Source organism: Leptodactylus fuscus, chromosome 6 (genome assembly GCF_031893055.1).
Source record: "Leptodactylus fuscus isolate aLepFus1 chromosome 6, aLepFus1.hap2, whole genome shotgun sequence".
NCBI classification, from domain to species: Eukaryota; Metazoa; Chordata; class Amphibia; order Anura; family Leptodactylidae; genus Leptodactylus; species Leptodactylus fuscus.
Genome location: NC_134270.1, coordinates 68542187 through 68566188, shown reverse-complemented (window position 1 = coordinate 68566188; position 24002 = coordinate 68542187). Strand labels below are relative to the sequence as shown.

At 42.7% G+C, this 24002-nt stretch overlaps 1 protein-coding gene across 1 annotated transcript in view; it reads right to left on the bottom strand.

Annotated features, from left to right (window-relative positions):
- The window catches only part of TNNI3 (troponin I3, cardiac type), a 40333-nt gene that overhangs the window by 13130 nt on the left and 3201 nt on the right, over window positions 1-24002 (bottom strand). Inside the window, exons 2-3 of the mRNA XM_075278061.1 lie at window positions 6327-6348; window positions 5989-6013 (exon numbers count right to left, since the gene is read on the bottom strand). Coding sequence (XP_075134162.1) covers window positions 5989-6013; window positions 6327-6348 — 47 coding nt within the window. The remainder of the gene's footprint in view (window positions 1-5988; window positions 6014-6326; window positions 6349-24002) is intronic.

Here is a 24002-nt window from a genome sequence, read left to right as displayed (position 1 = left end):
AGGTGGGACAGGAACTACGACACTGGGGGCATTGAAAAAAATTGGAAAAAGTCATTGGCTGCCGAAATCAGGTGACCTCCATTTTAGACGAATAGTGGATTTCAAATCCGGGTCATATGAGAATGTGAACTTTGTGACTATGAGACAGGGATAGCTGTACAGGCAGGGATAGCTAGGGATAACCTTTATTTAGGGGGGAATGTTATTAAAAATAACTTTTTGGGGCTCTATCGGGTGTGTAATTGTGATTTTTGTGAGATAAACTTTTTCCCATAGGGATGCATTGGCCAGCGCTGATTGGCCGAATTCCGTACTCTGGCCAATCAGTGCTGGCCAATGCATTCTATTAGCTTGATGAAGCAGAGTGTGCACAAGGGTTCAAGCGCACCCTCGGCTCTGATGTAGCAGAGCCGAGGCTGCACAAGGGTTCAAGCGCACCCTCGGCTCTGATGTAGGAGAGCCGAGGGTGCACTTGAACCCTTGTGCACCCTCAGCTCTGCTACATCAGAGCCGAGGGTGCGCTTGAACCCTTGTGCACATTCTGCTTCATCAAGCTAATAGAATGCATTGGCCAGCGCTGATTGGCCAATGTATTCTATTAGCCTGATGAAGTAGAGCTGAATGTGTGTGCTAAGCACACACATTCAGCTCTACTTCATCGGGCTAATAGAATGCATTGGCCAGCGCTGATTGGCCAGAGTACGGAACTCGACCAATCAGCGCTGGCTCTGCTGGAGGAGGCGGAGTCTAAGATCGCTCCACACCAGTCTCCATTCAGGTCCGACCTTAGACTCCGCCTCCTCCGGCAGAGCCAGCGCTGATTGGCCGAAGGCTGGCCAATGCATTCCTATGCGAATGCAGAGACTTAGCAGTGCTGAGTCAGTTTTGCTCAACTACACATCTGATGCACACTCGGCACTGCTACATCAGATGTAGCAATCTGATGTAGCAGAGCCGAGGGTGCACTAGAACCCCTGTGCAAACTCAGTTCACGCTAATAGAATGCATTGGCCAGCGCTGATTGGCCAATGCATTCTATTAGCCCGATGAAGTAGAGCTGAATGTGTGTGCTAAGCACACACATTCAGCACTGCTTCATCAAGCCAATACAATGCATTAGCCAGTGCTGATTGGCCAGAGTACGGAATTCGGCCAATCAGCGCTGGCTCTGCTGGAGGAGGCGGAGTCTAAGGTCGCTCCACACCAGTCTCCATTCAGGTCCGACCTTAGACTCCGCCTCCTCCGGCAGAGCCAGCGCTGATTGGCCGAAGGCTGGCCAATGCATTCCTATGCGAATGCATACTTAGCAGTGCTGAGTCAGTTTTGCTCAACTACACATCTGATGCACACTCGGCACTGCTACATCAGATGTAGCAATCTGATGTAGCAGAGCCGAGGGTGCACTAGAACCCCTGTGCAAACTCAGTTCACGCTAATAGAATGCATTGGCCAGCGCTGATTGGCCAATGCATTCTATTAGCCCGATGAAGTAGAGCTGAATGTGTGTGCTAAGCACACACATTCAGCACTGCTTCATCAAGCCAATACAATGCATTAGCCAGTGCTGATTGGCCAGAGTACGGAATTCGGCCAATCAGCGCTGGCTCTGCTGGAGGAGGCGGAGTCTAAGGTCGGACCTGAATGGAGACTGGTGTGGAGCGATCTTAGACTCCGCCTCCTCCAGCAGAGCCAGCGCTGATTGGTCGAGTTCCGTACTCTGGCCAATCAGCGCTGGCCAATGCATTCTATTAGCCCGATGAAGTAGAGCTGAATGTGTGTGCTTAGCACACACATTCAGCTCTACTTCATCAGGCTAATAGAATACATTGGCCAATCAGCGCTGGCCAATGCATTCTATTAGCTTGATGAAGCAGAGTGTGCACAAGGGTTCAAGCGCACCCTCGGCTCTGATGTAGCAGAGCTGAGGGTGCACAAGGGTTCAAGTGCACCCTCGGCTCTCCTACATCAGAGCCGAGGGTGCGCTTGAACCCTTGTGCACACTCTGCTTCATCAAGCTAATAGAATGCATTGGCCAGCACTGATTGGCCAGAGTACGGAATTCGGCCAATCAGCGCTGGCCAATGCATTCTATTAGCCCGATGAAGTAGAGCTGAATGTGTGTGCTAAGCACACACATTCAGCACTGCTTCATCACGCCAATACAATGCATTAGCCAGTGCTGATTGGCCAGAGTACGGAATTCGGCCAATCAGCGCTGGCTCTGCTGGAGGAGGCGGAGTCTAAGATCGCTCCACACCAGTCTCCATTCAGGTCCGACCTTAGACTCCGCCTCCTCCAGCAGAGCCAGCGCTGATTGGTCGAGTTCCGTACTCTGGCCAATCAGCGCTGGCCAATGCATTCTATTAGCCCGATGAAGTAGAGCTGAATGTGTGTGCTTAGCACACACATTCAGCTCTACTTCATCGGGCTAATAGAATGCATTGGCCAGCGCTGATTGGCCGAATTCCGTACTCTGGCCAATCAGCACTGGCTAATGCATTGTATTGGCTTGATGAAGCAGTGCTGAATGTGTGTGCTTAGCACACACATTCAGCTCTACTTCATCGGGCTAATAGAATGCATTGGCCAGCGCTGATTGGCCGAATTCCGTACTCTGGCCAATCAGCACTGGCTAATGCATTGTATTGGCTTGATGAAGCAGTGCTGAATGTGTGTGCTTAGCACACACATTCAGCTCTACTTCATCGGGCTAATAGAATGCATTGGCCAATCAGCGCTGGCCAATGCATTCTATTAGCGTGAACTGAGTTTGCACAGGGGTTCTAGTGCACCCTCGGCTCTGCTACATCAGATTGCTACATCTGATGTAGCAGTGCCGAGTGTGCATCAGATGTGTAGTTGAGCAAAACTGACTCAGCACTGCTAAGTCTGCATTCGCATAGGAATGCATTGGCCAGCCTTCGGCCAATCAGCGCTGGCTCTGCCGGAGGAGGCGGAGTCTAAGGTCGGACCTGAATGGAGACTGGTGTGGAGCGACCTTAGACTCCGCCTCCTCCAGCAGAGCCAGCGCTGATTGGCCGAATTCCGTACTCTGGCCAATCAGCACTGGCTAATGCATTGTATTGGCTTGATGAAGCAGTGCTGAATGTGTGTGCTTAGCACACACATTCAGCTCTACTTCATCGGGCTAATAGAATGCATTGGCCAGCGCTGATTGGCCGAATTCCGTACTCTGGCCAATCAGCACTGGCTAATGCATTGTATTGGCTTGATGAAGCAGTGCTGAATGTGTGTGCTTAGCACACACATTCAGCTCTACTTCATCGGGCTAATAGAATGCATTGGCCAGCGCTGATTGGCCGAATTCCGTACTCTGGCCAATCAGCACTGGCTAATGCATTGTATTGGCTTGATGAAGCAGTGCTGAATGTGTGTGCTTAGCACACACATTCAGCTCTACTTCATCGGGCTAATAGAATGCATTGGCCAATCAGCGCTGGCCAATGCATTCTATTAGCGTGAACTGAGTTTGCACAGGGGTTCTAGTGCACCCTCGGCTCTGCTACATCAGATTGCTACATCTGATGTAGCAGTGCCGAGTGTGCATCAGATGTGTAGTTGAGCAAAACTGACTCAGCACTGCTAAGTCTGCATTCGCATAGGAATGCATTGGCCAGCCTTCGGCCAATCAGCGCTGGCTCTGCCGGAGGAGGCGGAGTCTAAGGTCGGACCTGAATGGAGACTGGTGTGGAGCTATCTTAGACTCCGCCTCCTCCAGCAGAGCCAGCGCTGATTGGTCGAGTTCCGTACTCTGGCCAATCAGCACTGGCCAATGCATTTCTATGGGGAAAAGTTAGCTTGCGAAAATCGCAAACTGACAGGGATTTCCATGAAATAAAGTGACTTTTATGCCCCCAGACATGCTTCCCCTGCTGTCCCAGTGTCATTCCAGGGTGTTGGTATCATTTCCTGGGGTGTCATAGTGGACTTGGTGACCCTCCAGACACGAATTTGGGTTTCCCCCTTAACGAGTTTATGTTCCCCATAGACTATAATGGGGTTCGAAACCCATTCGAACACTCGAACAGTGAGCGGCTGTTCGAATCGAATTTCGAACCTCGAACATTTTAGTGTTCGCTCATCTCTAGTTATTATACATCTTGCTGAACCAGTGAAATGTCAGCTTGGATCTGATGTAAAATTAAATTTTCCTTTTCCACTTTTCGTGAAATGAGTTACCAAAAATAGAAATACATTTTTTTCTGTGCTAAAGATCTTATTAGAGGGTATAACAGCCTGGAATAGCAGTTACTGGATGTTGACATGCGGTTATTCACAAATGTGACAATTGTCAGCTCTTTCAGATGTTATTACATTTATTGAGGCAAAAAAGCTAAATCAACATAAAAAAATAATGATTATAATGAAAAATAGATAATTCTGTAGGGACATTGCATCATGCATAGTCCTGAATACATCTTATATTACATCTGATAAATGAACACATTCTGGACTTAATTTTTGGCCTTTGAGACCACAAAAAGTGTTTCAATTTGGAATTAATACATTGTTTTAAAAAAGACATTATTTTTACTTTTGCAATTTGTATTTTCTATGTACCAGTTTTAGGGTATATATATGTCAGCTTCTGTTTCTATGAATTAAATTTTAGGGGGTATAAGAATATTTTTTTTTTGTATTATTAGTATGTATAATAGGTGAAATGTGCATTGACATCTTTTAGTACGTACCACTGCCATAACAATCTCATAGATTGTAAGCTCTTGCGAGCAGGGCCCTCAGTCCCATTTTGTGAATTGATTATTTCTTTGTATTGTGTCTTTTTTGTCTCTACTTGAACCCTACAAATTGTACAGCGCTGCGGAATATGTTGGCGCTATATAAATAAATATATTATTATTATCATCATCATGAAAGATTGAAGGGAATGTACCTCCACCAATTTCCTTCTTAAACGTATATATAAGCCTATATGATGTTGTAGGCTGGTTAGGGACATAGTGAACACACATTTTCTATATTATAGTGCAATCTTTCTGCCACGAAAATCAGCTCCTTATTGCCAACCTGGGAGAAGCATACCCTTTGCTCCCCAATTTAGTCCCAAGTCAGATGGTGAAGCAGTGGTCACCTGTTTACCGGCATATCAGTGACAGTTGCAAGGGAAGGCCTCTTGTATATGGAAAGTGTTCTGTACCGTATTGCAGAACATAACAAGTATTAACCTACAATGGTAACATGGTGGAGGGGAAAGTAGTTGCATATTGCATATAGTTCACATATACCATTGTAGACTGGTAAAAATAAAGACTTCTAAAAGACGAGTGATTCCCTATTCTTGCTTCTTTAGAAGAGTACTTGGAGAGCTGGAATAAAGGCAAATCTATGGCTTCAAGTCATATTGAAGATCAAAGAGAACCAGACAAAAATACTTACAGTTACCTCTTCCCTGCAAGAAAAAAATATAATAAAAATACATTAATATTGAAAGAGGCTTAGTGAAAAGAGACGTTAACTATTTCTTAGCCCTAACAAAAGACGTACCCTGTGAATTATTATATTTGATGTAAGTATTGCATCATGGAATAGATTAAAGGACATCAATGACATGGCTTGATCAGAAAACCTTGGAAACCTTTGAATGTTCCCATTCTTAGGGTGCTAAATCTCCATTCATTCAGTAGAGAAATGTTTGTGAGCCCTCAATCTACTGACTATAAGGACTAGTGTCCCTTTAGATTTCATAACATAGTTTTCCCTTATGGATGTGACTTTTATGATGTGTGACAAATACACACTGATCTGCTCTTTTATTAGTGATACAGTTAGTAAAATGAAACCAAAGCTGTTGTGATATAGAACATAATAGTGTACTGCTATACACAGCTCTGGGGCTCATGTTCGGAGGGTGTCAGGCACTGTCACCACCACTAGGGGGACATTGCTGCAGTCACACAGATCACATTGACTTCATTACTAGATGCATAATTCTATACATAGATATACAGTGACCTGTTCTTGGTGAGGGATGCTGCAGTCAGAATACTGTGGTCTATCAAGTCAGAAACTCAATGCTTCCATATTATACAGCAAAGGCTGTTTGTTTCTTACTTATAAACAGAATGGTGGACAATAACAAGTCTATCTGGCAGAGCCCTCATATTCTGAGTCGTGAGGTATGGCCATATGATGTATGCATACCCCCTGCCCCTACTATAAGACTTTTAAGCATATGTATTATTGGATTAGTGCAAAAGAAGTGACCCCAAAAACATAAGATATCAAAATGATCAGCTACAGTAAAATGGAATGCAGAATACTGTGGCTTGGTAGAAAATACTTACCCATAAGACATCTTAGCTTGATCTGAAAGACAAATAGAAATAAGAATCATAAGATTACAAATATTGAAACATAATACTTTTTTTGTGTTTCTCTCACTCCCGAGAAGGTATAGCACACTAAATATACAGGTTTTTTTTCCCCCCTATCAGTATGTATTTGGAGTGTGGGAGGAAACCCATGCAAACACGGGGAAAACATACAAACGCCTTGCAGATGTTGTCTTTGGCAGGATTTGAACCCAGGACTCCAGCGCTGCAAGGCTGCAGTGCTATCCACACTAAACATGCTGGTTTTACAACAGCTCTGTATACAGAATGTCATTATTCACATTGGTTCCTATTCTCATGGCGCTCACAATTGAATTTCTAATAATTTTATTTCTTAATACATTTTAATGTATTAAAATACAGTATATTGTTAAACTTCATTATTATGTGATTTTATCCTTTTCCTTTTTTTGCTGTAAGGTCATAGCTCTGACCTCCTATGTGTCTTTTACATTTCAGCAGCCCCTGTCCTCTAGATAGCTGGTAGTGAATGTGCTACTCATAGACATGTCAAGATAAGCGTCCCACATAGTGAATGACTTTGTTTGTTTAGTGATACAGTAAATAGTCCCATCTCCTAATATCCATCATTACCTCTCAGGCCTCATTCTCAGCTCCATATTTGGTCTGGCTAACCGTGTTACAGCAGAGGACAGATAAGAGACATTAACTTTCTGCTGTGTTTCCATCTGCTAAATTTACTTGCTGACTTGTACAGCCCATGGGGCACTGATGCCCTTCAAATGGCAGATAAGACTGTGTGCTTTGCCAATACTTGTACAATTCTTTGAGGCTCCTGACTTTTAAACAGAGGTTACCTTCTATTAAACACAGACTGAATCTATCTATTGAGCTGCTAGAATTTCTCTAGAGATTGATAAATCAATGTCTGTATTGGACTGAATAATAATGAATGGAGCAACAAGGAGCAGACATTTAGGGGTAGCATTATAATATTGAGTAAATGAATATTTGTAAGTAAAATACAATACAACTATAAGTCATCTGGGACAGACAGGCTATTCCAAGTGCAAATACTTAAATGTCTGTGTATAGACTGCACAAAAGGCTTGTAGCATGTAGGAGGCGTATACCATATCCCAATCCTTGAGGCACCATCAGGCTCGGAAAACTTGCCCACAAGTGATCAAGTGAATCCCCAAGTGGGCCCCTGAGCCAGGTGGGCTCTGAGCTCACCCTGGAATGACACAGTACACACATCGTATTTCACTCAGATACTTATACGCATCTCAATCAGGATATGCGACATTATAATATAGTGGGTAGATTATTTAGGAAAGTACCCAATTTATTTTGATATACTTTTTATATACTGTAGGCACACTGGGCGGCTTAGAGGACATAAAGGTGCAGAGTCAGGCCAACCAATATCTTTTCTTCCTGGGCCCCATCTTCTCAATCACTCTGCAGGGGCCCCAATCACCAGTCATTCTGCAAACACGCTTTTCTCTCTGCATTTTTCACCCTTTTCGGACAGAAACCAGGTGGAAACCCAGCAGAGTCCATTATAGTCTGCTTTTTTAAGCAGATTAGGTCCCCAAGCAGACCCCCCGAATGGAAACCTGAATACATGTGTGAACCTAGCGTAAAATGGAAAGTGCTGTGAAAGGCATCTCTTGTTCTGGAGGATCTAGCACATATATTAACAGCCCAGGGACATGGACACCATGTAATCCTTTAACTTGGATACAAGTTTCCTCATAGATTACATGTAATTGTAGGGCAGCATGGGGTCTCATTATTATTAGTAAACTGTTCTAACAAAAAGGGATAGCTCAGAGTGAACAACCCCTTTAAGAATTGACAAAAAAAAATAACGCACTAAGGAGTTCTCTGAATCAAATAAACCTTTCTATGAGGGAATACAATGAAGATATATGTGAGTACAATATTAGAGTAAATGATACATTTATTGGGGAAATCTGTGCAATAGAAAAGTCTGTAGAGTACCCTGAAGAGTACCCTGTTGGTTGCCTCTAGCCTGGATATCAGATATATGATCTTTTGCTATATGTTTCTATTGTTAGAAAAAAAAAATCCCAATACTCACTGGATGTGTAAGGAGCTTGTTGCCATATAATGAGCGGCCGCTGGCACTTATACCACAAACTGTGGTTTGTGGTATAAGTGCCAGCGGTGAGCTTATGAAAGCACATGGACCCCTTAGACTAGAATGGGCTCCGTGTGTTTTATTGCTCACCACCTGTCAATGCGTTCGGTATTCCGATCGGGGGTCCCATGTGGACTCCATAAACGGAATACTGAACACAGATGTGAACCAGGCCTTACCACCCCTACGCCTAGTTGTAATCAGTGAAGTACATAAAAGAAAGAACATAGTAAAGATCAAAATAGGTCTGTTTGTTTCCCCACCATGCCCTTTCTCTAGGCACCTTCCCTAACTAGGCCTCCTCTTCAGCCATCTTGTGGGGAGTCTACCCCATCAACCATTTTACTTACTGGAGAATTTAATGAGAAAACCCTCAGTCTATATATTTTTGTTAGGGTTGCCAACAAAATGAAGCGACCCTGCATGCGTCATTGCCTTGGAGTAGCACAGTTACATCAAATCCCTAGTTTAGACTTTACCCCCCTGTGCCAGTCCTCCCAACCTTCCCCCTTTACAATGGAGAGAGCACCTCCACACATTCACATATACACTTGCTGAATACAAGAATCAAATCATTATTGTCTGCAGTTTGCAGAGGCAATTGTGTGAATAAGCCCCTAGGTCTTGTAAGAAAGTGACAGGAAAAGTCCTGGAAGGACGCTATATCTCCCCCAGAGTCCTCTCATATGTCTGGTGAGTGAGGGCTTCAAGAGCTGTAGTAAAGCATATGGCTGTATTAACCCCTTCTCATCCCACTGTAGGAAGGAGCCTTCATGTACAGGTGGGAGCAGTTAGGCCTAATCACAGGCCTATAAAGCCTCTCCAGACTTCTGTCCTGGGCAGTTCCTGGGGGAGAGTGGTGGAGCCAGGTCCTGTCCATCCAACTGAAAACTGGTGAGACCAGTGGGTGCTTCACAGCTTGTATTTTTGTTGATTTGTTTTGTCCGTGTGGTTGAAGCAAGCCACACGTATAGACAGAGTGCTTCTGTATAGTTAGTCGCCTAGCCGGGCAGGTATTTGTGTTTGTTTTTGCCTGAAGTAAAGGCCTGTTTATTTTGTTTGCCAGCACCTTTAAACCTTTTTGCAAAATAAACGCACAGGGGTAAAACCCTGTTCAAACTGATTTTGGTGTCTGTCTCTGACTGTCTGGGTCCGCTGCTGCTACCGCTGAGCCTATCTCCCCCACAGTCTGTACATGTCTTCAGTATGTTGATGTGCACTAGAATATTCTCATCCATTGACACCAAACAGAGATCTTGAGCACCATAGTGTAGAAGATAGCTGCAGAACATTGCATTAGAAATGATGTACATAAACTCAGACACCCCTTTACTGTGGTGGATTTGTATGACAATAGCATGGAATATAAATTTTGTATATACCTCTGCCGGTTTGTCAGGGAAATTACTCTGATAATAAGAATATACAGGGATTGTAAAATAGGGGTTAAAAGTAACGTTATCAGCAGCTAACACTATAGACAACCACTGCAGTAACCACAAAGCCGAATAACATACATAAGGAGATTCCAGTCCGTAAATACCTTTGTTACCCAGCACATCAGGGCACTGCACTGCAGACAGCAGCAATATTGCTTGAAGCCTCAGTTTCTAACCAAACCCCAAAAGAATCCGAAACTGTAATTTTTGGTTATAACAGGATGAAGTAAAGACAGAAAGCAATAAGACGTGCTTTATTTCACCTCTGATCAATAAGACCAATCAGCATTTCCGTCTATTGGGGCGTCTGGGCAGGAGCAGGCAGCAGCCGCTTTAATATCCCAGCAGCCAGATGTGCTAAAGCACTAAACAGGATTTCACGCAATTCTGTTTACCCTTTGTGGCCCAGAACCGTGCGTTTATAAAGGGGATTGAATGATATTCGAAACAAAGGTCTTTTTATTGCCCAAAAGTGCTCCCCTCTTGTCTATGGGATGTCTTTGGTACTGCAGGTCAGACGGCTATATACTGGACTAGAGTGGTACTATACTGCAAAATAGCAGAGCATTTTCTTCTCACTTTTAACTCAATAAGGCACCGACTATGGTGATGATCATACATTGCAAACAGTGTTGGACTGGGATGTCTAGGGCCCACCAGTGGAACTGTTTCTAGGGTCCCACTGCCAGGACCGCTGCAGATCAGCTGTACTGAGACAGCATGACTACAGGTAATAACAATGCCACCTGCCATATGATGTGCACCCCTGCAGTACCCACCACTACACCCTGTATGGTAAATGAACAGTGTGACTCCCGGAATTGTTATCATTACCTGTAGCCGCACTTAAAAATGTAGAAATTGACAGGTTACAGATGTAAAATCCTTACCACATGTCAATTTTCATATAGATGTGGTTGCATTGCTCTAGTCATAGCTATAGGAGGTACAGAGGTAGCGATTGCTACAGGGCCATGGAGACCAATGGTCTCTACAATATAAGAAGATAAACGTATTATACATATTACATGGTAAGTGGGGGCCTGTTACAGATTTTGTATCGCGCTGTACAGTGGAGCAAGGAGGAACTCCCCCCTCCCTCTGCTCACACAGCTCGTCCATAGACGAGTATTATCAGGAGCGGGAGGGGGCGTTCCACCTCGCTCCACAGTACAGCGCGATAGGCGCTGCTGGGCAGAAGGGCGTCCCTGGCTAAGTGTCAGAAACGCCCTTCTGACTGTAAAGCCTTACGGTACCGGGACCTATAGCGCTTTACACCGGGCACAGATGGGGAAAGCCGACAGTGTGCTGAATTCAGCGCACTGTCAGCTTTCCAGCAGTATATAAAACTGCATGTGCCCGATCTGATGAAAGGTCCTCTTTAAATGTTTAGGAAAGACTTGATACTTTTCATAGATGTCTAGACAAATACGTTTGGCTTAGGGGGTGTTCACACTGGGCACCGCTGTCCAGGTGCTGCAATTCTGGCAAAATGCCAGGAAGAACTGCATAGGGGACGACTTGCCGGCGGTCAGTTTAAAAACCCATTCATTTCAATGGGTTTTTAAAGCAAACCGGTGGTGTCCATATGCAGACTCTCCCAAATTACCCAGAAACAGTTATAATTAAAAAAGAACAGAATAGATTTTTTTAAAAAAAAAAATATATAATTATATGAATATTAATATTTAGAGTGATTTTTTTAAAAATTAATTTATAGAAAGTCCATTACAGGTAGATCTGCCATGTCCAAGCAGAAGACATCCTTGATGCAATGCACATTACATCAGGGAAGCTGCTAGTGCTAAGTATAGTATATTTTTTTGTCTTACTTTTGAAAGGTCATAAATGTGGCAGTGAGAATGTGAGCTGCTATAATACATGAGTCATGAACAGAAATTCTATAGTAATCTTATACACTGACATATATATATAACAAAATATTTTAAGAGCTTTTAAACTAAATTTGCAATCTTAATGAATTTCCCTAGTGGTGCGGGGCCTCAAGGGGAACATTTGACATATTATGCCCCATAGTTGCCCCTGCACACAGAATTATGCCCCATAGTGGTCCCGCGCACAGTATTATGCCCCATAGTGGTCCCGCGCACAGTATTATACCCCATAGTGCCCCTGCCTACAGTATTACGCCCCATAGTGGCCCCTGCACACAGTATTATGCCCCATAGTGCCCCTGCCTACAGCATTATGCCCCATAATGGCCCCTGCCCACAGTATTATGCCCCATTATGGACCACCCATGTACAATTATTATACACTAGTTTCTTTTCAGACCCCAGAGTATAATAATTGGAGTCCCAGAGGAGGATACAAACATAAAACATAATGTTACTTTCCTCTCCCTGGCTCTGGTGCACTCCCAGCTGATGTCGGCCATCTTCAATGATGGAAGAGATGTCACTTGAGCTGGGCTTGCATCACAACGCATAAGGACGCAGGCCCGGCCCACGTGACATCTGTGACATCACCAAGTAGGCCTGAAGCCTGGCGGAGCCCAGGAGTTGTAAGTAACAGTGTTTTTTATGTTCCCTCACCTCTCCTAGCCCTCTGATCTTTATACTCAGGGGTCTGAAAAGGCCCCCCTCTTCTGAGTATAATAATAGAGGTGTTTGTGGGGTTCACGAGCCTGCGGCCTTACTTACCAATCACAGCCACCTCCGCAGAAGGGGAAGCTCCGGCAACCGTGAGCAGGAGCCAGGATCGGTAAGTAAATAGGGCCCATTACCTGCTGAAGTTACTCCAGCAGATAATGGCCTATTAAAAAAAAAATCTGCAGTGGTAGCGGCTGCCTCCCGGCCCACTAATGTCCCGGACCCTGTGATAGCTTCTACCACTGCCACCCCAGTAGTTACACCACTGATCATGAGAGGATCTATGTATCAGTCTATCTCAATCATGACATAAGTTGAAAGCCTGGTGTATTGATAAAAAGGTAGAACCTGTAAAAGCCAACAAAGTAGCTCATGAGCAGCCAATCAATCTACAAAGACCAATGACTACAATGATGTAAAATAGTCATGTCCAGTTTACTGATATCAACTCCCCATTGTATAAAATGGGACGTCTGAGGAAGGTGCTTAGAGAACAATGGCACTGATTCCCAAGGGGAAAACTATTTTATTTAGGTGACCCTAATCTATTTGCCAGCAAGGCTGATGAAGGCGCCGGTGATTGACTCTCTTTAATGGGTTTCCACTCAAAAACACTTATTCCCTATGGACAAGACAGGTTATATGTGTCTAATCACTGTGGGATCAACTACTGGAATCCCCAGGGATCAGAAGAAGGGGAGGACTACAAGTCCCTGTAGGAATGGAGCAGTAGTTTGCATGTACAACCTAGTTCTCCATGGGGCAAATTGTTTTCTGTACTTGGCTATTGCTGTCTGTCCCACAGAAGTGAATGGAGCAGTGGACATACTGTATGATTGTAATACAGCGGTGAGCATGAGGCCTTCATAGTCATAATTTATAAACGTTAGCCATGGCATTCAATACAACAGAGCTTCATTAACATAGTCCTGACAAAAGAATGTCTTGGAAACCAGAAACTGCAATATATATATATATATATATATATATATATATAATAAAGCAGCATTTTCTTGAACCTTGGTCACTCATATCTAAAAATCTCAAGAAGGCACTGCACAACGTGGCAGTCTCCCTTGAAGGGATTTTGTGGGCTCAAAATCCTAAAAGTAGGTCACCAATATCAGGTCTGTGCGGGTTTGACACCCAGTACCCCCATTGGCCAGATCTTGTTAGCAGCATACAGAGAATGGAGCAGGAAGCAGACAGTTCTGTTCTCTGTACAGTGGCAGAATTGAACCACTGCATGTGCATCAAATGAATGGGAGCTAGTGGGGAGATGTTATGAAATGCAATATTAATTTTACATATGGATATACATATACTGTCTCAATACTTTACTTTCTGGTATCTGAGCAATTCATCTGCTGAGAATAAACCTTTGTTACAGTGGATTATAAGGCATGGTATAACATTTATATATAACATGTATTACTTGGCTGATATTAGTGCTGCTGACCTTGATATGGAGTAGTCATAAAAACTCATAGATTACATCTGATATATTACTATGTGATATATGAGAAATGTAGACAATTCATAGTAAATAGCAAAGTCTCTCTTGGATGAAAAGTTTGAGATAAAAAGAATTAGCTTCCTTGCTGATGGTTATTTTTACAATCCAAGAAAATTCTTAATTTTTTTCAAGGAGACCAAACATGAGGATATCTTGTCTGATTCAACCGTGATTTAGCTGAAAAAGCGAAATTATTTTTACCAATGTGACCGATTTAGATCAGATTCTGTATTATGGTCCCTGCTAAACAGATTTGTTAAAAACTCACTTCACAAATTGTAGCATTTAACTACAACACCCGAGAGTTTCTCATGTATATCGAATGCAAAAACCGTAATCTGAGAAGATGAAAGTTTTAAGAGATTGCACTCTGGACAGCCAGGTTTACTGAAATCTATTACTATAGATATTTAATGTCAAGAATTTATTGTACATGATATAACCAATACTATATTCATGAGCTCTGCAATAATTTTAATATATGGGCATTTACATCTCTCTACAATAAAGTAGAAAGACTCCAACATTGTAATTCCTATAGCCTGATGTATCTTATTACAAGTGTACCATACCTTATTCAGCGGAGGTGCGGGGTAACGTCCTCAGCTACCTGCAGCCTTTTCAGGACAGAAACAGTCTAAATTGTACCTGCGATTGTTATAAAGTGGGAGAGGACTGACCTATTCCTTGTAAGGTATAACACAGGGGGCCGGGAGTCAGCGCTCTTCAGCTTTTTATCTTGTAGGTCACTTTATCACTATTTGTCATGCCAGACATTCCTCTAAAGCTCTGTACTAGGTGGCATTTAGAATAAGGACGATGTTCCGCTCAAGACATTCGCAGATTGTAATAAAGAACTTTAAAACTTAAATTGGAAAATTTTTAGTGAAAAGAAACATTTTTTAAGAATTACTATCCTAAGGAGAAAAGGTTTCCATATAGGATACTTGTTTATTCCTCGCATATGGTTACATATCATGTGTAATTGGTGTTACCATTGTTAATAGGCACATATCATACTGTTCATTACAGTGCAAGCTACTATGTACATGCGAGGCTTTTGGGTTATGGGGTATTGATATCCTATATATTGGGGCAGATTTATTAAGCAAAATGCTCCAGAATTCTAGTGTAACTTGCACCAAAACACTATCTAGCATTCTGTGTGCCACATTTATCAAGTGGTGATGGCGAACCTTTTTGAGACTGAGTGCCCAAACTACAACCCAAAACATAATAAATTATCGCACCATGCAAACACGGCAATTTAACCTTACAACTCTGGGGATCCACAATTGCAGACCCACAAATTACAGTCGTGTGAATGGGGCTTTACAGAGCTTGTACTGAAAGGTAAAGGTCTCTGCATTTGATAGTACTGAACAGTTAATGTCCACTATTTACATCGCACAGGATCTGTTTTATAGTGACCGTGCAATGTTATTACAGCCTGTACTAATATCACACCTGATATAAAACAGATACTTTGTGATATAAATAGTGAAGGGATCCCACACAGTACAATCTGCCCCACAGTGGCCCCCACACAGTACAATCTGCCCCACAGTGGCCCCTGCGCAGTACAATCTGCCCCACAATGACCCCACACAGTACAATCTGCTCCACAGTGGCCCCACACAGTACAATCTGCCCCACAGTGGCCCCACACAGTACAATCTGCCCCACAGTGGCCCCCACACAGTACAATCTGCCCCTCAGTGGCCCCCACAAAGGATTATATACTCCACAGTAGTCCCCCTCTCCACACAGTATTAAATGTTGCACAGTAGCCCCCCTCTCCAAACAATATTAAATGCTGCACAGTAGTTCCCCCTCTCCATACAGTACAGTATGTATATAGTAGTGCCGGGGCAGAGGTCACACTCTGCAGTCAGTGTAGGCTACACAGACCGTGGCCTACACTGACATCTTTCAGCTGGATGTGCATTTGCACAACAAGTTGAAAGCAGCGATCGCTCACTAACGGGGAATCCTGTAACGGATTCCCCATTAGTGAGTGATCCGGGTGACTGCATGTGAAATATATACGGGAAAGGGGGGCACAGCCCACTTACTGATCCTAGATTCACGAATGTTCAAGATCCATGATGAGAGAAACAAACTTTCTTCAGGAAGGAGGAAGCCCGGATGAAGTGCCCCTCGGCTCAGGACGTGATAGCAACAGTAAATGAAAAAAATCCAGCTCCACTCCCGTATTCCTTAAAACTTAGCGTTTAATAAACATGAAGATAAAATAATCCAAGACGCATAGCATGAAATGGCTGCTGTCAAGATGTTCACATTCCTAATGGGACCAGCTGACGCGTTTCGAGGACGAAAAAAAAGCCTCTTAGTCGTAGCTTGATGCATGTGTGCCAGCAGAAGGGGTTCTGCATGCCCTCTCTGGCATCACGGGCCTAGACACTTTTCTGACTTCACCGAAAAAGAATGGGGCCTTATGTGAAAGGAACGTGGCCTATGTTGCACCAAGAACTTTTAAACCACCATTTTTTTTATGTTGTCTCACCTCTCCTAGCCCTCCAATCATTATACTCGGGGGTCTGAAATGACCCCAGAGTATAATGATAGTGGTGTTTGTGGTTTTCAGGGGCCCGTGGCCTTACTTACCGATCCCGCCTCCAGTAGTTACGCCCCTGTATCCAATGACTCTTCGTATGCAGATCTGTCTGGATCTCTGTTGGTGTAGAGTGGCATTTCTATCTTTGCCATCTCCCTATAGCCCTCTGAGATCTAGAGGGGATCTGTGTATATATATTTTAATTTTATATTCATTTAGATGCTTGGCATTGCGCTGTCATAGATATAATGTAGTCCATGACATTGTTATCAATTATGCGCTATAATACTTACCTGATGTTGGTTATGCACATCTTCAGTGCAAACTATGTACTGGGACAAACTAAGCAGACAATGACATCTGCATTCTAACTTTTTGTTTCACTTCAATTACCAATTAGAGATGAGCGAACACTGTTCGGATCAGCCGATCTGAACAGCACGCTCCCATAGAAATGAATGGAAGCACCTGGCATGCAGACTTTGCCGGCGGCCGGCTGCTTAACCCCCCGCGTGCCGGCCGCTTCCATTCATTTCTATGGGAGCGTGCTGGTGAGCGTGCTGTTCGGAACGGCTGTTCCGAACAGTGTTCGCTCATCTCTATTACCAATATGTTTCCTTTTTATCATACTTTGTAGCTATTTCCCCTTTGACTGCATTGCTACATGCAGAGAATAGTGCTCAGACTGACAGGGCACTTTGCATAGTCGTTGACGTCAGCAAAGAGGTGTGACAAAGGGGTTTGTGTCCCTGCCTTGACTGTTTCAGTCCACAACACTGCTTTCCCACATATATATATATATATATATATATATATATATATATATACAGTCCTATGAAAAAGTTTGGGCACCCCTATTAATCTTAATCATTTTTAGTTCTAAATATTTTGATGTTTGCAACAGCCATTTCAGTTTGATATATCTAATAACTGATGGACACAGTAATATTTCAGGACTGAAATGAGGTTTATTGTACTAACAGAAAATGTGCAATATGCATTAAACCAAAATTTGAGCGGTGCAAAAGTATGGGCACCTCAACAGAAAAGTGACATTAATATTTAGTAGATCCTCCTTTTGCAAAGATAACAGCCTCTAGTCGCTTCCTGTAGCTTTTAATCAGTTCCTGGATCCTGGATAAAGGTATTTTGGACCATTCCTCTTTACAAAACAATTCAAGTTCAGTTAGGTTTGATGGTCCCCCAGCATGGACAGCCCGCTTTCAAATGATCTGAAAACAAAGATTGTTCAACATAATTGTTCAGGGGAAGGATACAAAAAGGTGTCTCAGAGATTTAACCTGTCAGTTTCCACTGTGAGGAACATAGTAAGGAAATGGAAGACCACAGGGACAGTTCTTGTTAAGCCCAGAAGTGGCAGGCCAAGAAAAATATCAGAAAGGCAGAGAAGAAGAATGGTGAGAACAGTCAAGGACAATCCACAGACCACCTCCAAAGAGCTGCAGCATCATCTTGCTGCAGATGGTGTCACTGTGCATCGGTCAACAATACAGCGCACTTTGCACAAGGAAAAGCTGTATGGCAGAGTGATGAGTAAGAAGCCGTTTCTGCAAGCATGCCGCAAACAGAGTCGCCTGAGGTATGCAAAAGCACATTTGGACAAGCCAGCTTCATTTTGGAAGAAGGTCCTGTGGACTGATGAAACAAAGATTGAGTTGTTTGGTCATACAAAAAGGCGTTATGTATGGCGTCCAAAAAAACAGCATTCCAAGAAAAACACTTGCTACCCACTGTAAAATTTGGTGGAGGTTCCATCATGCTTTGGAGCTGTGTGGCCAATATCGGCCCCAGGAATCTTGTTAAAGTTGAGGGTCGCATGGATTCCACTCAGTATCAGCAGATTTTTGAGAATAATGTTCAAGAATCAGTGACGAAGTTGAAGTTACGCCGGGGATGGATATATCAGCAAGACAATGATCCAAAACACCGCTCCAAATCGACTCAGGCATTCATGCAGAGGAACAATTACAATGTTCTGGAATGGCCATCCCAGTCCCCAGACCTGAATATCATTGAACATCTGTGGGATGATTTGAAGCGGGCTGTCCATGCTCGGCGACCATCAAACTTAACTGAACTTGAATTGTTTTGTAAAGAGGAATGGTCCAAAATACCTTCATCCAGGATCCAGGAACTGATTAAAAGCTACAGGAAGCGACTAGAGGCTACTATCTTTGCAAAAGGAGGATCTACTAAATATTAATGTCACTTTTCTGTTGAGGTGCCCATACTTTTGCACCGCTCAAATTTTGGTTTAATGCATATTGCACATTTTCTGTTAGTACAATAAACCTCATTTCAATCCTGAAATATTACTGTGTCCATCAGTTATTAGATATATCAAACTGAAATGGCTGTTGCAAACACCAAAATATTTAGAACTAAAAATGATTAAGATTAATAGGGGTGCCCAAACTTTTTCATAGGACTGTATATATATATATATATATATATATATAAAAATCACCAGGTGTATGCCGTAAGCCATGGCTTACCATCAAGCACCACCATTGGGACCTGGGAAACGCAGTGGTTAAAAGCATCTAATAGACCAAGCCAATGTGATACCTGCAGTCCATAATGGTGCCAAGATCGGCTAACTATTATTCCCTAGTATCCAGTTTGCAAAGTAACATTTCCGCATCACATTCATGCCATCAGTTCTGTGCGTGAATAAGCATTTATTCCATTCATCAGTACAAGTGTATAACAAGACATTGAGAATATTCGGAACAAATGTGCTCTATAAATGAAGGATTGACAAGACATTTTCATTGCCGCGTACGTGCTTAAAGTGAAGTTTGCTTTATTATGAGTCAGGGATAAAAAAAGCCGTCTTGGAGAATGATTCATACAGCGGATAATATTCAGGTGGACAGAAAGTTCATGGGGTTCAATTTCTGGTTTTCCAGAACTAATGAGACTTAGTGACTAATAAAAAATCTGTCGCCAACATCATCATTCAACAACCTAGTGCGAGGCAGAGCAGCCCTCCTCAGTAGAGTACAGCGCTCTCACTTGGGTCTTGCTTATACAAGGCAAGTAAATACCAATTATTTGGTACAATGGGTGCAGCACTTGTGCAGTCTCTAGTTTTATTTATACTGCTCCATTCAGCATTAGAGCGACCCTACCGTAGGCCTCATCAAGCTCTCCACATTTACACAATTTAAGCCAATGGGGCAACTCACAAGCTTGTGTTTCATGGCCGTTTTTCAGTATGACGTGCACAATAGTTCATAAGCGGCATACTCTAGTATGTGCCATAGTGAGATTTTCTTGTTTATGGCGCAGATTTATTGCAACTTAAAAGTATCATAAAACTCACCAAAAATTCTTGAATTTCACAAAAGTAACATCAATAAAACTCAACCTTTATTAATATTAACAAAAAGTTCCAAAGACAAAAGGACCCAAAAGATATGACATAGCTTTGCATCATTTAGAATGATATCTCTTGTTATCGAAACCCCAAACTGGGTTCATCATCCTGATTGTCAAGCGGTGCCAAATTATGTATAGTTGGATATATATATATATATATATATATATATATATATATATCTATAATGAGCTCATGTGGAAATCAACCAACCTGACACACACACAATTGGTGATATCAGCAAGTTCCCCTTTTATTGTACATCGCATAAGATTTTATACAGTAAAATAAATGGTCGTGTCCATTATAATGAAACATGCCCAACAATTTATGATTACGATTTATCATTGGTGGGATGAGTTCCTTGACCCTCCCATTTTAATCATCTCTATATCTCTATAAGCAGTCATTGTGATATTCCTTATAGGGCCTTAACCTTAACAGTTTCCGTTAGTCCTAAAAATAATCATAGCAAAAATCATTTGTCAGCTTATGTTAGGTTTCACCCTTGGCCTAGATATCTAGATTCAGACAACTCTCCTTTGCCCCCCTTCTGCCCTGGGTCAGTTATGCTGACACAAGGTGTCTGATACTTCAATGGCTAGAATCGAAAGAGGAAGGAGAGAGAGTTGTGAAATCATATGGTGTAATGCAAGCATCTCTTTCTGCAAATCTTTATATTTTTAGAATAAGCCAAGCTGGATATAAAATGTTCTCCATATCTCTTAAAGGGACATTGCATATCGATCACACTCTTAAAACAATATATGATATGATATCCCTTTAAAAACAGACCACCCCTAATTTATAGAGTATAGAGGACAACAACAAGCAATACTTAATATTATATCACACCTGACTTGTTACTCTCTTGCATCAGGCATAAGAGTATATCAGGGGTACAAAATAAGGGCAACAATCACCATAAGGGCCCGTTCACACGGAGTAAACGCGCGTGTATTCTGGCAACATGTAAAAAATATACATGTAAAAATAAGACTCCCATTGACTTCAATGACATTTTTTTACCTATGTAAAAAAAAAAAACACGTCAAAATTAGAGATGAGCGAACAGTGAAATATTCGAGATCCGATATTCGTTTCGAAAAGCCCCTCAATATTCGAGTATTCAAACGAATAAAAGTGCCTATAAAGGAGGAATATTGTGATAGTCAAAAAGGTGCTTAAAGAGGACCTTTCACCCCCTCGGGCACATACAGTTTTATATACCGCTAGAAAGCCAACAGGGCGCTGAATTCAGCTTTCACGTTCTGTGCCCTCGGTGAAGAGCATTTCTGACAGTCAATCAGGAACACCCTCCCGCACAGTAGTGTCTATTGCGCTGTACTGTGAGAGCAGTGAAGAATGCCCCCTCACCTCCTGATGGTACTTGTCCACAGATGAGTACTGGGGGGGCGGGGGGGTCAGCGTTCCTCACCGCTCAGCGTCATCGCTGGGTGGTAAGGAACGCCCCCTCTCACAGTATGGTGCAATAGACGCTACTGTGAGGAAGGGCGTTCCTGACTGTCAGAAATGCACTTCTGATAGTGAAGAGCTACCGATAGCACAGATTGTGAAACTGATAGTGCGCTTGAATTCATCAGGTCCTCTTTAATTTCACCCACTCCTCTGATAATACACATACCAGCAAGCAGTCCATTTCACAAGTACTCAACAGTTGTCTATCAATAAAGCATGCGGTCTCCCATGTCTCCTACACCTCAGACGTTACAGGGTCTGCCGCACTCCACTTAATCCCGGAGTGTGCACCCTGATTCTGAGGTCATTGTTACTGTTATTCCATTAATGTCTTTTCCCCCTTACAGCGCTATCCCTACATCGCTCATGCATTATTTGCTATTGATGCCCCTTTTCTCCCAGGCTATCATTACATTGCTTATGCCTGGGATCATTCCAGAATCCTACCGGACCTTACCTCTGTATACCTGACCTGTGCAGTCCCCTTTCCATGTACATTGTTTAGCTCCCACTTTTATCCCCCTTATGTGTAAGATTATCTCCCATAATGTACGGGGTTTCAAATCCCTACAGAAATGTTGAAACGTGTTTCTCCAGTACGAAAAGCTGAGACACAATATTTTATTTATTGAGGAATCCTCCTTCACCCCCCACCTCATTCCCTAAATACTCACACTACTTTCTTATAGCCCTGAACCAGTCCAATTCTAGAGGAGTGGCAGTCTCTCTGGAACTCTACGGCGCTCAGGTTGGACTTTTCTAAATTGATTTGCTATGGAAACTAATTCATTAATGCTGCCCTAGATTGGTTCTCCATTTCTGTAGATAAGCTCTCCTCCAAGGCTAAGGGAGAGATCCGTTTGGGGTTGTTCAAGTGGGTCCCCAACTTAGGTAAACCAATATTATCACTATACGGTGACTGTATAGTTGTAGATATCGGCTGTACACAGGGTGAGTACAGTGCAGTAATATTTAGTGACTTACCATTGACATCTCTGACTAATTGTTCACATTTCCATTCCATTTTTTTCTTCCATCTGGACTGCCATGACCTTTTCTTCCATTCTCTAAAATTTGCAACACATACATCTTTGGCTCTTCACTTTTCCAGGCACCTGACCCACATTGTCCTCTCCTGCACACCCATCTTGCTGCTACCCCAAATATAAGATATAACCTCCCCATAATGAGCAATACCCCAAGTGAATTTTTTAAAATTATCTTTTGTGTAACCCTTTAAATAGTGCACTCTTGAGCCAAAATGTCGAAGTATAAGGCAATAAATCTCCTTCACTCTTTTTCACAATTTCTGGTGTGCTACCATTTTTTATTTTTTTTGGGGGGTGGTTTATATTGAACGGGACAAATCCTTTTCACATTGTGAGCACCCTATGCCTATACTGGTACGGCCATATGTATATTTATTTATTCATTCTCTCTCTCTATCTATATATATGAGTTCCAATACCTGGGACTCCGGGATCAGCTGTTTGAATGGACAGTGGTACCTGTGTAAGCGCTGTGACCCCTTCTCTGTTTACATTTCATAGCGGCCATGTAATGTAACTACAGCCTTGTTCTATACACATCTATGTAGCAAGGCTAACAAATAGTGTCAGACAGTCACTATAGACAGACAGCTTATGATATAAACAGTTGCCATGGCCCCTTCATACAACTGATCAGCCGGGAGTCACTGATCTCTTATTGATGAGCTATTTTGAGGATAGATCAATAAAAATGAGGTGGAAAACTCCTTCTGGTTGGAGCTGTAAGTGGTGTAAATGCCGTGGTGTGGCCATCTGTAAATGCTGCAAAAAAAAAAAAAATGCAGCGTATTACAGTTCCTGCAAAGTGGATGGAATTCTATTGAACCACATCAACCCATTGAGGAAAAATACACACAGTGGATTTGTGGTTTTAGAAATCACAGCAGGTCAATTATACCTACGGAAATGCTGGTGGTTCCCCTGTGGACCACTATGTGGGGCCTTAATCTTAATAAAGCCCAACTGCCACCTTAATTAAATGAATTGCAAATCCTGTGTATGTGCTGTACTCCAGGCCCCAAAGCGAAGAATAAGAAAAGGAAGATGCTTTCACATGAAGGGGTGTTTAACAACAGGAGGTGGTGGAATACTGGGGATGATGGTGCGGTACTCGGAGCACAGGGGGAACTCGCCTTCCAAACCTCGATCAAGGGATAATCATACTCATTAGGGAGAGTGTGCACCTATACAGGCGTACGGAGACTGCTCCTCTGGGGATTATGGATAAAATATGCAAATCTATTCTCCAGGATATAATTAGGAGAACAGTGCCTCTGTTTGCTGCCCTCTAGGGGCAGCCCCCTTAACATCATGCATGACTCGTTTAATTGCCTAATAACATAATGCGGGGATTGCCAAACTAGTATTTCTATTAGGAAAAATGTAAGTTTGTAGACCAAGATCTTTTTTTTTTTTTTTTT